The sequence below is a fragment of the Coffea eugenioides genome, chromosome 3, assembly GCF_003713205.1.
Source record: "Coffea eugenioides isolate CCC68of chromosome 3, Ceug_1.0, whole genome shotgun sequence".
In the NCBI taxonomy this organism is placed as follows: Eukaryota; Viridiplantae; Streptophyta; class Magnoliopsida; order Gentianales; family Rubiaceae; genus Coffea; species Coffea eugenioides.
Genome location: NC_040037.1, coordinates 3,998,015 through 4,012,678, shown reverse-complemented (window position 1 = coordinate 4,012,678; position 14,664 = coordinate 3,998,015). Strand labels below are relative to the sequence as shown.

The 14,664-nt window shown below is 39.3% G+C and overlaps 4 protein-coding genes and 1 pseudogene across 4 annotated transcripts in view; 4 read left to right on the top strand and 1 right to left on the bottom strand.

The window, feature by feature from the left end:
- The window catches only part of LOC113765020 (calcium-transporting ATPase 12, plasma membrane-type-like), a 12,950-nt gene extending 11,102 nt beyond the window's left edge, over positions 1 to 1,848 (top strand). The window contains exon 2 of the mRNA XM_027309071.1: positions 27 to 1,848. Within this exon, the coding sequence (XP_027164872.1) occupies positions 27 to 1,848 (1,822 nt within the window). The remainder of the gene's footprint in view (positions 1 to 26) is intronic.
- Positions 1,849 to 2,005: 157 nt separating this feature from the next.
- LOC113765019 (putative calcium-transporting ATPase 13, plasma membrane-type) lies at positions 2,006 to 3,109 on the top strand. The gene has a single exon (XM_027309070.1). The coding sequence runs from the start codon at positions 2,006 to 2,008 to the stop codon at positions 3,107 to 3,109; it is 1,104 nt and encodes a 367-aa protein (XP_027164871.1).
- A 2,968-nt stretch (positions 3,110 to 6,077) lies between these two features.
- LOC113765017 lies at positions 6,078 to 10,679 on the bottom strand (annotated as a pseudogene).
- Positions 10,680 to 11,379: 700 nt separating this feature from the next.
- Positions 11,380 to 13,214, top strand: LOC113765016 (calcium-transporting ATPase 12, plasma membrane-type-like). The gene is made up of 2 exons (XM_027309067.1): positions 11,380 to 11,766; positions 11,823 to 13,214. Exons 1-2 carry the CDS (start codon positions 11,380 to 11,382, stop codon positions 13,212 to 13,214), a joined length of 1,779 nt encoding a protein of 592 aa, XP_027164868.1.
- A 157-nt stretch (positions 13,215 to 13,371) lies between these two features.
- LOC113765015 (putative calcium-transporting ATPase 13, plasma membrane-type) lies at positions 13,372 to 14,457 on the top strand. Its single transcript, XM_027309066.1, has one exon. It carries the CDS (start codon positions 13,372 to 13,374, stop codon positions 14,455 to 14,457), a length of 1,086 nt encoding a protein of 361 aa, XP_027164867.1.
- The last annotated feature ends 207 nt before the right edge of the window (positions 14,458 to 14,664 follow it).

The following is a 14,664-nucleotide window of genomic DNA, read 5'->3' as shown; positions in this document are numbered from 1 at the left end:
ATATCTATCACCGTCCGGAGCATCAGACGCTTCTCTTCTGTAAAAGAGGAAGTAGTAGTTAACGACGGAGTAGAGTTGACACCCATAGTTTTCGATGCCCAGAAGAGGTTGCGGGCATTTTGGACAACGCTCTATAGCATCAACGCCTTCTGTCGAGCAAAAGATATTGCACCTGGGAACCAAAGCGGGCTGTTGGACAATCCTTTACCATCTCCGTTTGATACAGTTATCGATGTTATGCCAGAACGCTTATCTGAGCCTACTCCCGTGAAAAAAATTGTTACACTAGAATGCCTATCTGAGCTTGCCCGCCACAAAAACGTCGAGCAGCTTCATCAGCTTGGAGGCGTTCCAGGAGTTGCCTCATATCTCAAATCCGATGCTGAAAGCGGTATCCAAGGTGATGATGAGGAAATTGCACGTAGGCGCCATAACTTTGGTTCAAACACTATCCAGAAGCCAACTCCAAAAACTTTACCCATTGTGCTTGAGACCGTCAGAGATCCCATCATTATTATCCTACTTGTCTGTGCAACACTTTCAGTCTGTTTTGGTATAACACGTCATGGGCGGAGAGGATGGTCTGATGGGGGAAGCATATTTGTCGCTGTCATTCTTGTGATCATGGTGACTGCCACGAGTAACCTCTGGCCAAGAAGACAATTCTTTAAGCTATGGAAAGCTCGTGACAAATTCTCCGTCTCCGTCATAAAAAATGGGCAACAGATGCGCATCTCAGTGTTTGAAGCCGTTGTTGGGGATATTATTTGTTTGAAGACTGGAGACCAAGTTCCTGCTGATGGCTTATTCATAGATGGGAATCCCTTACAGGTGAACGAGTCATGCATCGCAGCTTGGAGGGAATCAGTCGAAATCAATAAAAGCTGTAATCCATTCTTTCTCTCTGGCACGAAGGTGATCAACGGTTCTGCTCGAATGCTTGTGACTGCAGTCGGCATCAACACAGAATGGGGGAAGATGCTGAGCTCAAAAAGCTATGATATTGAGGAAAGAACTCCATTACAAAGGAAGCTACGTGAGCTGACGATACAAATATCTAAAGTCGGTTTAAGGGTTGCTTCCTTGGTGCTGGTAGTACTGCTTGTTCGTTACTTTGTCGGGAATATGCGGAATGAGGATGGAAAATCAGACTTCACTGCCGGGAAGACAAATATCCATGAAGTCTGCAATGATCTGATAGGGATCCTAGCCACCCCAGTTTCTATTGCTGCAACTGCCATCCCTGAAGGTTTGCTCCTAGCTGTCATGATAACCATTGCTTACTCAACCAACAGGATGGCATCTCAAAAGGCACTAGTAAGAAATCTTTCAGCCTGTGAAGCAGTTGGTTCCGCAGATGTAATCTGCACAGATGAAAGAGGAAGTCTTACCTTGAATCATCTGATAGTAAGCGAATTTTGTTTCGGCAACAAGCTTCTCAATGCAGGAACTTCCTCAATCATCCCAAGAAATGTTCTTGGACTGCTCCGTGAAGGTATGCTTTTGAGAAGCACTGAAGCCTCATCAGGATCTCCCATTGAACTTTTTGAGAGTCAAGTTCACAGTACAATTCAGGCGTGGAGTGTCCAAGATATGGACGTCAATGTTGAACAAGTTCGAGCAAATTGTGCCGTTCACAGTCCAGAAATCTTCAATTCTGAGAACACTCAAAGTAGCATATGGATCAAGAACAATACCAGTGATAGTATTCATGTGCACCAGAAAGGCCAACCAGAAATCATATTGGCCATGTGCTCACAATATTATGATGAAGATCGGATCGTCAAACATATGTCTGTAGATGCAAAAAAAAAGCTTGGAGCAAATATTTCAGGAGATGAAGTCTAAGGGTCTCAGGTGCGTAGCATTTGCACATAAAGAAGTGTCAGAAGAACATAGTGATGACGCTATAAACTTCGACCCCAAGCCGAAAGCAGAAAACTCAGCTTTCATAGGGTGCCTAGGCTTGAAATGCCCATGTCGGCCAGAGGTACAAAAGGCTGTGATGGACTGCCAGAAAGCAGGAGTGGATATCAAACTAGTCACAAGAAATGATCTTCCCACCGCTAGAGCCATAGCCATTGAATGTGGTATTATTGATCCAACTCAAGATGAGACAACAGGAGAATTAGTGGACCGTCAAAGCTTGCAAAGTAATGCAGAAACAGAGATAAAAGAGAAATGTGGCACAATCCGTGTGATGGCACGAGCTTCTACTTTGGATAAACTTCATATGGTCCAAGGCTTGAAACAGAGAGGCCATGTCGTTGCAGTTACTGGACATAGCATCGGGGACGCAACTGTGCTAAGGGAAGCTGATGCAGGTCTCTCTCTGGGAATTCAAGGGACTAGCCAAGCAAAGGAGAACTCGGACATTATCATTTTGGACGATAATTTTGTTTCTGTAGCCAGAGTATTGAGGTGGGGTAGAGGTATGTATCACAAAATCCAGATGTACGCACAGTTCCAACTTTCTGTTAGCATTGCTTGTCTTGTGATAGACTTCGTAACAGCAGTTTCTGCTAAAGAACCTCCCACTATCAATATTGTTGCGGCCATTTCATCAGGTAAAGTCCCATATGCAGCATTTCAAGTACTATGGGTGAAGTTGATAGTTGGTGCATTGGCTGCACTTGCTATCACCATTGAGGAACCACCAGAAGAGCTCAGACAATTGCCACCAGTCAACCGGGAGCAGCCATTTATAACCAGCATCATGTGGAAGAATATAGTGGGACAAGCTGTCTATCCTATCATTGTTCTGCTGAACATACAGTTCAAAGGTCAATCAACCTTCAACCTGGATGCCAAAATAAAGGATACCATGATCTTCAACATCCTTGTTCTCTGGGAGCTCTTTGTCATATTCAACATGAAAAGAGTTGAAGGAAACTTCTTCAAAGGGATACATAAAAGGAAAATGTTTTGGGGTGTAATCCTAGCGATAATTCTTCTTCAGGTATTGATTGTGGAACTGTTAAAAGAGTTAACAGATACAAAGCAACTGTCTTGGAAGCAATGGATTATATGCATTGGAATTTCTGTTCTAGCTTGGCCAATGGGGTGGCTGGTCGAGAGGATAGAATATCCATTTTCTTCACATTTATAAGCTGCTGGAGTAAAACTCATATGGCCCATCTGATAAGTATTTATTAGCAAAGTTAATCTTCTGTAATTTCAACTGTTAGGTTGAGCCATCTGTATCCTAGGTACAGAAACATAGTGGCTTAGAGACCTCAGCATAGCTTAACCAACCTTTTGCTGTTTTTTTTAAATATGTACAAAGCCTAAGCACTTTATATAAACTTACATATTTCTTTGCTTTATACGGACTGTATAACACAAACCATTCTTGCACTCAATGTCTCGTGAAATTTACTAAGAAAGTTGGGCTAATGGGAAAATATATAGAACTTAATTGGTTGAGTTCTGAAAGAACTTTTATCACTTCCACACAAAGACTAATTGTAAGAGAGTAACTTCATTTTACAGAAAGAAGATAGACAGGGCAATATGTGCATCCAAATAAGTAGGCAAAACAGGAAGATCATCTACTAGGATACTCTGAAAGTGGAAAAGAGTAATCATGAACCTTACAGCAACTCAAAATGGTAGATTTTCTAATATCAGAAGCTGCAGTTGTGGATTCATAATTCCTATGCAATACGAGAGATTCTACTAAGGTTTTCCAACATCATCAATTGTGATCTTTATTCATTTTGTTGACCAGTAGGTTAGAATTGTTTAGAACCAAGGTCTTCTATATCAAGGTAAAGACAGTCTGCGTCATTCAGTATCTTTCTCAAACGTACACATACCATTTTCATGAAAAAATTTGAACTATTGGTGAATTCCGTTTCTTCTTTGGCTTTAACATGTGGAAACCTCACCTTTTCTTCATACTTATCTAGGATTGATGTAACTTATTAGCTGACAGCAGAATCAGAGAAAAATGCCCTGCTGAGTGCTGATGCTCCTCACAGAAAGCTTAAGAGGTGTTGGTTCTAGACCAAATTAATCATATAAGTAATAGTAATTTCTTTGGTAAAAATTTAACAAAGAAATTCACAAAATCTCATACCTCAATATTGCATTAATAAATGCAAATAATTTGTACCATCAAAGTTATTTTGGCATGGGTTGATGCGCAAACTAGATCTTAAAATTATTGGATATGAACAGCTTATGATCTCAATCCGACTACCTTGAATTGACAGCTACTAAAAAGTTCGGTAGGGCTGAGGCGCGTTTAAACGCTCTCTTTAAGACGATACGCGCCCCTACGGTATTTTTTAAACGATGCAGAAGGTCTTCTAGCGCGCCGCCTCCAGATACAACAGCCCAACTCTATAGTTGTTGCTTCCTTTGATCTGCACAACCAAGAGAAGCAGAAGCTTCCCATATCTTACTTTGCCCAAAGAAAATAGAATGAGGGAGAAAGAAATGAGTTGAGGAAAATAGAATTTAGAATGATCTTTATTGAGAGAAATGTATCTCAAAATTCTCCAAAGAATTTCACTATTTATAGGCTACAAAACCTTAAGAAAAAAGGGTTGAAAATGTGTAACGGTTTTTCCATATTAAATTGTAGTCAATTGGTAGAATTTGTAACCTAAAAAATTAATCCAAATTTGAATGGGTTATAGAGACTCAATTAATCCTCATTTGAACAAATAATTCATTTGTAACTCTAATTCAAATAATTGTATAATAACTCCATTTAAAATGCATTGTAACTCCCACTATTATAATTCCCATAACTCCCAAATAAATTATTATAACTCCTTGTAATGAAACTCCCACAATTATAATTCAAATAACTTCCAAAATAAATTATTATAACTCCTTGTAAAGATTTGGTCAAGGAAAAAATTAAGATTTTATTAAAATACACCAACAAGAGGAACATAGGATGGACTGTAAGCAAGTATCATAGAAGGACAATTTGCTCCGTGCCATCTTATTGAAAGACCTATCCAAACTCACCTAGTTCAGGGCAGATTTAGAGTCAGGCACCAGATTCAATTTGTAACGAAGACTCTGGTGAGGAAGTTAAACTGCCGTTGCAGTTGAAAACCATAAACGTCTAATCCGTCTAGTTCCCCGGATTCATTAATTGATCTATGATCTTATTACCTAGACTAGATTACATACTGGCTATAAGAGAACCAAGTTCATAAGACACAAGTTCAAAGGTGCAGCCAACGTTAAACAGCCGTCCAATCTAACAAATGTGCAAAAACCAAATTCATTCTCCTAAATTAATGTTCCCCTTTGACTGACATTATTGTTTACGAAAATGACCATACATTCCTCACTCATCCCCGATTATTAGTGTAAGGTTAGAGCATGGGAGCATCTAATCTAACCACCGCCGTTTACTTATCAAAGTTGAGGGGTATTTGCTATCGAAATCATCCTTAATTCTCTGGCAGCTCTTTGTCATATTAACACGAAAGATAATTCAAGAAAACGTCTTTAGAGAATTACATCAGAAGGAAAATTTTTTAAAATGTTATTGGAATGATAATTCTTTCTTCAGGTATTGACTGTAGAACTGATGAATAATTTTGCAGATACAGAGCAACTAACATGGAATGGAAGCAATGGACTAAAACATTAAACATAGTTGTTCTTCTTAACATTAACATGTTCTTCTTACACAATGTTAGTAATATCAATTTGACTGACTTTTTTTTTTTACGAAAATAATCATAGGTCTCTCACGTATCCATGAGTATTATAAGGTTAGAGTACGGAAGTACTATCGCATATTTCCTCTGAAAAGAGAAAAAATAAAATCTAACTGCTGCCGTTTACCTATGTGAAATTTCTGGGGTATTCGCTATCTGGTCATAGTTTAGGCGGGTAAACTGAAGAAATCCCATAATTTTTATACGTTTTCACTTCGACAATGATTTGTCAAAATTGGCCGTCAATTCAACATCGAGACCATCAAACACATTGATGCAACTTTTCTTCCAATTCTTGTCTGATTTAACTGATTCTGCACTGGCTGCATGAACTATGACGCAGTCCTGATCATCCAAGTTGTAGTAAAAGCTAATGCTATGAGATTTGTATGTTTTAACAAGCAATTCACAATCCATTTCTTCATTGACAGCACACACTTACACAACAGCACACGATGCATGTGCATGTTGCATTACAAGATATGAGGCGAAGTGTCCACTCTATTTAACAATGCCTCAGCAAGATTCACAATCCAGCTCCAGCAGAGTCTTTTCTAAATTCTCAAACCCGGACGTTGGAGATTTAGAGATTCAAGGTTTCTCCCAAACATCAAATAGTACATATTTACACAGCTCATTTTATCAAGCTGGGACAGGTACAGGTAGTTTTCCATTCTCAGAGAGGGTTAGACTCTCGTAATAATCAAACCAAGACTTGCCAGCCACCAGGGCACATAAATCCATCTGGGGGGTTCTCCCTGTTCTTTGCAAGTGTTCGCATCTGATAAAGGCACGTATACTGTTAGATACACACACACAAAAGGAAGCCAGAAGCAGAAATTGTTCTAGCAATATTTGCCTCTTAGAGAAATCGATTCAGGTGGTTAAATAGAACGATCAACAAATGGAAAAGATCGAAATAATATACAGAAAGAATAGGTAAAATAATACCACATGGATGATACCTTGGTCCCGGATATAAAAAGAAAATCTTGTGGCCTTGATGGATCAAAGAATGCCATTTTACTCTGAGTTTTATCATATGCAGCCACCTGCAGTAAAAGCCAACTAATTAATATCCAAATGACTACTTTAATTCCCTTTTTGGTTAGAGTTTGATATTTAGCTTCTGAAAGATAATCAGAAGAAGACAGTTTATTTACCCGGAAAGGCAGGATGCTCAGCCGCTCCAGTCCAGGAGCCATGCTCAGTACCTTCTTCCCATGATCTGCATCATACAAATCTCTTTTCTCCAGTGGATGGCCCATGCCAGCAGGGTCTCGACCCACAATATAAAAGTTAGCACCAGCATTGATGCGAGCCTTTGCATGCCATTGTACCTCAGTTGGTCCAGCATAGTGCATTGGTGATGGAAATATAGATACCACAGTGGTCTCTGGATCAAGAACACCATCTTCAAGCACCTACAAGAATAAAGAATCCAAATCAGGATGCAAATGAGGTTTGATTTCAATCACAGAAGTGGATTCATATGAAACAGCCACCAAGTTCAACAAAATCCTTGCAGTAGATTGGTTAGCTTTTATTGTTTTTATGTTATTCTCCTGATTCACAGGATGAGACCAGCCAATGCCCAGAAGGCATCGCAAAGTGAACATATCTGATGAAAATTGCCATGTTATCACTTGGACATTATAGACTTCCAAATCCATCAATGGAAAACAAGCGAGTAAAATTCTTCATCATGAGTCACATGGTCTGACATAAGGAAACTATTTTTTAACAAACTCATTGCAGGTCAAATTGTAAAGCTATACAAACCTTCTCATGTTGTTTCATCCTCCAACTAAGTGGAACATCATCAGCCTTGGTGTAACCTCCAAGTGGATGAAGCAGAAGTATAGGATTCTTATATCCCATCTCCAGAAGCCGGCGGCGTGTATCAGTCATTAATAGAGCGTGACCGTTATGGACAGGATTTCTAAGTTGAAAAGCAAACACGGCATCAGCATTGCGCTTTGTAAATTCCTCACGTAGTTCTGATGGAGAGAGGCGGAACCGGTCAAGACCATCATTATACTTCACCGGTTCAATAACCTCCAAATCACCGCCAATCAGCCAGTTTCCAGCATTGGTAATGGTTTCCTCAACATAAGGTAAGCCAGGGGCAGTGGTTCCCCATGTTCTTGCTATACGTTCTTCTTTATTGTGCTTGTAAATCTCAATGCTGCAATTGTACGATATCATAGATGAGAAATTAAAATACCAGGCAAGTCATAAACTTTGAGATATATTCAGGACAGCAGGAAATAGGTGATATCTTCTCTATTAATCTATTTGGTTAGATTTGGAAGCTTGGAAATTGGCAAATCTAACTTTGGAGAAGAAGAAGAAAAAGAAGCCGAAGATAGGCATCAAACCACAAGAATCACAATTAACAGGAGAAGTACAGTATAAACCACCATTAAGTGTAAGATAGACATCAAGCATGAAGCACAATCCCACCATAAATGGATTACATCACTGCATAAAACAGGAACAGGTACTTGCAATACCCATTCCTGTCAAAACTTCGAAACTTATATACTTTGCCTCTGTCTCCTTACATCATATGTGAAGACTTACACTATCCAATTTGGTAATCATGCTTATATATATTGTAGCCCATTATCCAGTAAGCCGAACACGGATGAGTGCTCCATATATATATATATATATATATAGTTGCTTGTGCAAACAGTTTGAAGCATGAAATGTTGTTAGTTGCACATCCCTCCAATATGAGAAATCAGTATGAGCTCAACAAATCAGCTATCAATGTAATCAAAAAATTTTCAGCTAATTGCTTTTTATAACTTTGATAGCAACAGATTCTACCAAAAGGGGCCGAGAAAAAGTAACATACCCATGCATGCAAAATGAATTTACATATTATTTGAAGCGCAATATTTTTTAGAAGACCAGCCAACTTGCGTCCTTTTCAAGAGCAGCAAAAAGGTAAATTTTATGAAAAACTGGTGCCGAAGAATAAGTAAAAGGCCATTCAAAGTAAAAGCCATCTTAATTGCAACAAACACGCTACCACGTTGGTTAAAAATACGGATGAATTCATATAAAAGATGTATGTCCCTGCAAAGCCTATTTAATTAGAAATGAACCCATCAGGCATTTTTCTAGTGTATGGATACTAAACATTCGCCGAAAGACGACTGAATTATTGATAATTTTCCAATTATTTAAAGTTATGGTGTTTAGTCCTAATAAAACAAATATGCTGCCTCATGCCCTGGTTAGAAGACACACTAAGCCTCTTTCTAGATTTTGCTATGTAATTTATGCATGCCATGTAACCATTCTGCATAAGCTTTTCTCTAAAACTCATCTCAGGCAGATGTTTTATTTCTTTACTAGTGTTCATGAAAACACAGGTCTGCAACTTCCCACATGAACGAAACAAAGTGACACTAAACTCCATCAGTGAATTGGGATCACCAGTTATTTCATTTTGACAATCCCAGAAAACAATTTGGAAGTACCCATTCCTGTTTACCACATATCACCAACTAAATTTCAAAATTAGTCAGAAAAGAAAAGAGTAATATAAGTATTAGACATTTTTCTGTTTATACAACCAGCAAATTTCCTAAAACATAAACCAGCTAATTTCGTAAAACCAAAGAAAAAATATGAAAATAATTCCCACCTGCATGGTTTCACATGTGAAGTACTAATGTTACACTCACAAGAAATTGATTTCATAAAAAAAAAATAAAAAATTCTTTAGCTTCTTTTCTACTCCAACGAACTTGAATTAACTAAACATAGCTGTCACGATTTTCATGACAGAATATCTTTCCATTAGTAACCCAATTTCTTTTTTTGTAGTTAAACATCAAGATTCCAATTTTTATTGTAAACAGTCCTCTTTTATCACGCCGTCAACCACCCAAAAGAAAAAAAGCCTCACATAATTGATTTGACAGCAAATGAGATAAGCTAAAATCAACAACAACCCATTAAAAGTCAAGTAATTGATTGAAAGCCAATGAGATTAGCTAAAACCAATAAAAACCGGATAGTGTTAAAACAAAACTAATCACCAGATACATAACATTTTCTCAAATAATCATACAGAATAAAATGACGAAAATGGCCTTACTCTTTCAAAATGGCAATTGGATTGTTCTGATTAGGGGTGCAAACAAATCAAACCGCTCGCGAGCAGCTCGATTCGAGCTCGACTCGAGCTCGAGCTAAAAACATTAACCTCGTTAGCTCGCGAGCCGGCTCGCGAACTCGAGTATATATATATATTTTTTTTTTATTTTTATTTTAATAGTAAAATTACATAAATATCCTTAATATTTTATTATTTATTAAGAAAAAATATTATTTTATTTATTTTTTAAAAAAATAAAATAGTTATTTTTATTTTTTTCGAGCTCGAGCTTGAAAATTACCAGCTCGTCGAGCTCGAGTTCGAGTTCGAGTTCGATGAAATTAAGTCAAGGCTCGACTCGATAAGGCCAAAGCTCGACTCGGCTCGTTTGCAGCCCTAGTTCTGATCATCCAAAAGCGCCACGGAGCTCTCCTGACCGATCCTCTGCTTCTGAGAATCATCGATGGCGAGCACGATTGGCACCGACATGTCAATGACTCAGCCGTCACCGAGTCGGAGCGAGTTAAAATGAAGAGTTTGGAGGAACTCAGACTCTCACAATTTTATGGAACCAAGGCCAGTGGATAGCTATATTTGAAGAAGTCGTAATTAAGTTGCTACACTTTCAAAGAAGTCATATTATAGTGCCCAATGATTTCAAGATGATTGGTCCCATTATGGGCAAAAATTACTTTAGTGCAAGAATTTGCAGTATTGTCATCCAGGAAGAAAAGGGGTCATTCACTACTACTATTATTGTTGTCGTTGTTGTTTAAGGAAAATTTTAAACCTTATAAGGGGAGCAAAGAAAGTGAAAAATTGAAGAGTTAAATCAGAGGTCTCATGATTACTTGTTTAATGTTCATTCTAACTGAATTGAATTTTGCGAACAAGGAAAGGGATTTTTTTCTGTAACAAATAAAAAGCTTGAAAGTTAGTAATGCCACCTTAGTTACATAATATGTTAATCAACCAACATATGTTGACGCATGTTAGAATTATACACTGAGACTTCCGGATGTTGACGCATGCAGATGCATAAGCCGTAGAAGCTGACGCTAGATAAAACCGCGTGGCTCATTACATTTGAAAAGCCAAGGTTCAAAGTATTTGGGATGATTACCAGTAATTTCCAGCTCTTTTCAGTCCTCCTTTTCTTTTACGTTTAAAGTCTTGCTCACTACATTTGAAAAGCGAAGGTTCAAAGTCAGTCTGTTACGTTACGTTTAATGGCTCATTACATTTGAAAAGCGAGAAAGAAACAGATGCTTTATGCATGACGGTTCACATCATATGCTTCTGATTCTATAAATACAATCAGCACCGGGTATTGCATCAACCAACACACCCAACTCATGCAACAGGTTTTCTAAAATCTTTTCATGCAGTTAGTCAAATTGGTTGAGATCGTGAACCATTAGCTTTTATCTCCCTCCGATTTCTGTACTTGTCTTTTATCTTGTGCGAGATAGAAAATCTCAAAATTCTTTTTCTTACCAGAAGAGTAAATTCGAAGGCAGCGACATCAATCTCTTTTTGTCCCCAAAAAAAAAAAAAAATCCAATAATGAGCCACACTTTAGAAGAAAGTTTCAATGCTGTCGAGTCGCCACTACTTCCCACTCCCTCCCAGAAGAGGTGGGAGGAAGTAGTAGTCAACGAAGGAGTAGAGTTGACACCCATAGTTTTCGATGCCCAGAAGAGGTGGCGTGCGATTTGCACAATGCTCCGTAGCATCAATGCCTTCTCTCGAGCAAGGGATATTGCAGCTGAAAACTACAGTGGGCTGTTGGAAAATCTTCTGCCATCTCCATCTGACACAGTTGTTGATATCATACCAGAACGCCTATCTGAGCTTGCCCGCCTCAAAAAAACATTGAGCAGCTTCGTCAGCTTGGAGGTGTTCCAGGCGTCGCCTCATTTCTCAGAACAAATGCTGAAAAGGGTATCCCAGGTGATGATGAAGACGTTATCCGTAGGCGCCTTGACTTTGGTTCAAACGCTGTTCAGAAGCCAACTCCAAGGGTTTGGCACACAGTGTTTGAGGCCTTCGGTGATCCCATTATTATTATCCTACTTATCTGTGCAACACTTTCACTCTGTTTTGGTATAGCACGTCATGGGCTGAGAGGATGGTCTGATGGGGGAAGCATATTGGTTGCCGTCTTTCTGGTGATCATGGTCACTACTTCGAGTAACCTCTGGCCTAGAAGACAATTCTTTAGGCTATCAAAAGCTCGTGATAACTTCTCTGTCTTTGTTATCAGGAATGGGCAGCGGAAGTACATCTCAGTGTTTGAAGCCGTTGTTGGTGATATTATTTGCCTGAAGACTGGAGACCAAGTTCCTGCTGATGGCTTGTTCATAGACGGGAACTCTTTACAAGTGGACGAGTCAAGCATGACAGCAGGGAGGGAATCAGTCGAAATCAATGAAAGCGGTAATCCATTCTTTCTCTCTGGCATGAAGGTGATCAACGGTTCTGCTCGAATGCTTGTGACTGCAGTCGGCATCAACACAGAATGGGGGAAGTTGCTGAGCTCAAAAAGCTATGATATTGAGGAAAGAACTCCATTACAAAGGAAGCTACGTGAGCTGATGATACAAATATCTAAAGTCGGTTTAATGGTTGCTTCCTTGGTGCTGGTAGTACTGCTTGTTCGTTACTTTGTCGGGAATATGCGGAATGAGGATGGAAAATCAGACTTCACTGCAGGGAAGACAAATATCCATGAAGTCTGCAATGATCTGATAGGGATCCTAGCCACCCCAGTTTCTATTGCTGCAACTGCCATCCCTGAAGGTTTGCTCCTAGCTGTCATGATAACCATTGCTTACTCAACCAACAGGATGGCATCTCAAAAGGCACTAGTAAGAAATCTTTCAGCCTGTGAAGCAGTTGGTTCCGCAGATGTAATCTGCACAGATGAAAGAGGAAGTCTTACCTTGAATCATCTGATAGTAAGCGAATTTTGTTTCGGCAACAAGCTTCTCAATGCAGGAACTTCCTCAATCATCCCAAGAAATGTTCTTGGACTGCTCCGTGAAGGTATGCTTTTGAGAAGCACTGAAGCCTCATCAGGATCTCCCATTGAACTTTTTGAGAGTCAAGTTCACAGTACAATTCAGGCGTGGAGTGTCCAAGATATGGACGTCAATGTTGAACAAGTTCGAGCAAATTGTGCCGTTCACAGTCCAGAAATCTTCAATTCTGAGAACACTCAAAGTAGCATATGGATCAAGAACAATACCAGTGATAGTATTCATGTGCACCAGAAAGGCCAACCAGAAATCATATTGGCCATGTGCTCACAATATTATGATGAAGATCGGATCGTCAAACATATGTCTGTAGATGCAAAAAAAAAGCTTGGAGCAAATATTTCAGGAGATGAAGTCTAAGGGTCTCAGGTGCGTAGCATTTGCACATAAAGAAGTGTCAGAAGAACATAGTGATGACGCTATAAACTTCGACCCCAAGCCGAAAGCAGAAAACTCAGCTTTCATAGGGTGCCTAGGCTTGAAATGCCCATGTCGGCCAGAGGTACAAAAGGCTGTGATGGACTGCCAGAAAGCAGGAGTGGATATCAAACTAGTCACAAGAAATGATCTTCCCACCGCTAGAGCCATAGCCATTGAATGTGGTATTATTGATCCAACTCAAGATGAGACAACAGGAGAATTAGTGGACTGTCAAAGCTTGCAAAGTAACGCAGAAACAGAGATAAAAGAGAAATGTGGCACAATCCGTGTGATGGCACGAGCTTCTACTTTGGATAAATTTCATATGGTCCAAAGCTTGAAACTGGAAGGCCATGTCGTTGCAGTTACTGGACATGGCATAGGGGACGCAACTGTGCTAAGGGAAGCTGATGCAGGCCTCTCTCTGGGAATTCACGGGACTAGCCAAGCAAAGGAGAACTCGGACATTATCATTTTGGACGATAATTTTGATTCTGTAGCCAGAGTATTGAGGTGGGGCAGAGGTATGTATCACAAAATCCAGATGTACGCACAGTTCCAACTTACTGTTAGCATTGCTTGTCTTGTGATAGACTTCGTAACAGCAGTTTCTGCTAAAGAACCTCCCACTATCAATATTGTTGTGGCCATTTCATCAGGTAAAGTCCCATATGCAGCATTTCAAGTACTATGGGTGAAGTTGATAGTTGGTGCATTGGCTGCACTTGCTATTACCATTGAGGAACCACCAGAAGAGCTCGGACAATTGCCACGAGTAGACCAGGAGCAGCCATTTATAACAAGCATCATGTGGAAGAATATAGTGGGACAAGCTGTCTATCCCATCATTGTTCTCCTGACCATACAGTTCAAAGGTCAATCAACCTTCAACCTGGATCCCAAAATAAAGGATACCATGATCTTCAACATCCTTGTTCTCTGGGAGCTCTTTGTCATATTCAACACGAAAAGAGTTGAAGGAAACCTCTTCAAAGGGATACATAAAAGGAAAATGTTTTGGGGTGTAATCCTAGCGATAATTCTTCTTGAGGTAGTGATTGTGGAACTGTTAAAGGAGTTAGCAGATACAAAGCAACTGTCTTGGAAGCAATGGATTATATGCATTGGAATTGCTGTTCTAGCTTGGCCAATTGGGTGGCTAGTCGAGACTCGAGAGGATTAAATATCCATTTTCTTCAAATTTACAAGCTGCTGGAGTAAAACTGATATGGCCCATCTGATAAGTATTTATTAGCAAAGTTAATCTTCTGTAATTTAAACTGTTAGGTTGAGCCATCTGTAAAATTTTTCTACTATTTGCTTATCTTTAGTGTACTAGGTACAGAAACATAGTGGTGTAGAGACCTCAGTATAGCTTAACCAACCCTTT

Excerpts from the sequence above, each read along its gene's own strand:
- LOC113765019 (XM_027309070.1), top strand. The coding sequence starts at position 2,006 with ATGGACTGCCAGAAAGCAGGAGTGGATATCAAACTAGTCACAAGAAAT.
- LOC113765016 (XM_027309067.1), top strand. The coding sequence starts at position 11,380 with ATGAGCCACACTTTAGAAGAAAGTTTCAATGCTGTCGAGTCGCCACTA. Across the intron at positions 11,767-11,822 it reads TGCTGAAAAGGGTATCCCAG|AAGCCAACTCCAAGGGTTTG; the intron begins GTGATGATGAAG and ends AACGCTGTTCAG.
- LOC113765015 (XM_027309066.1), top strand. The coding sequence starts at position 13,372 with ATGGACTGCCAGAAAGCAGGAGTGGATATCAAACTAGTCACAAGAAAT.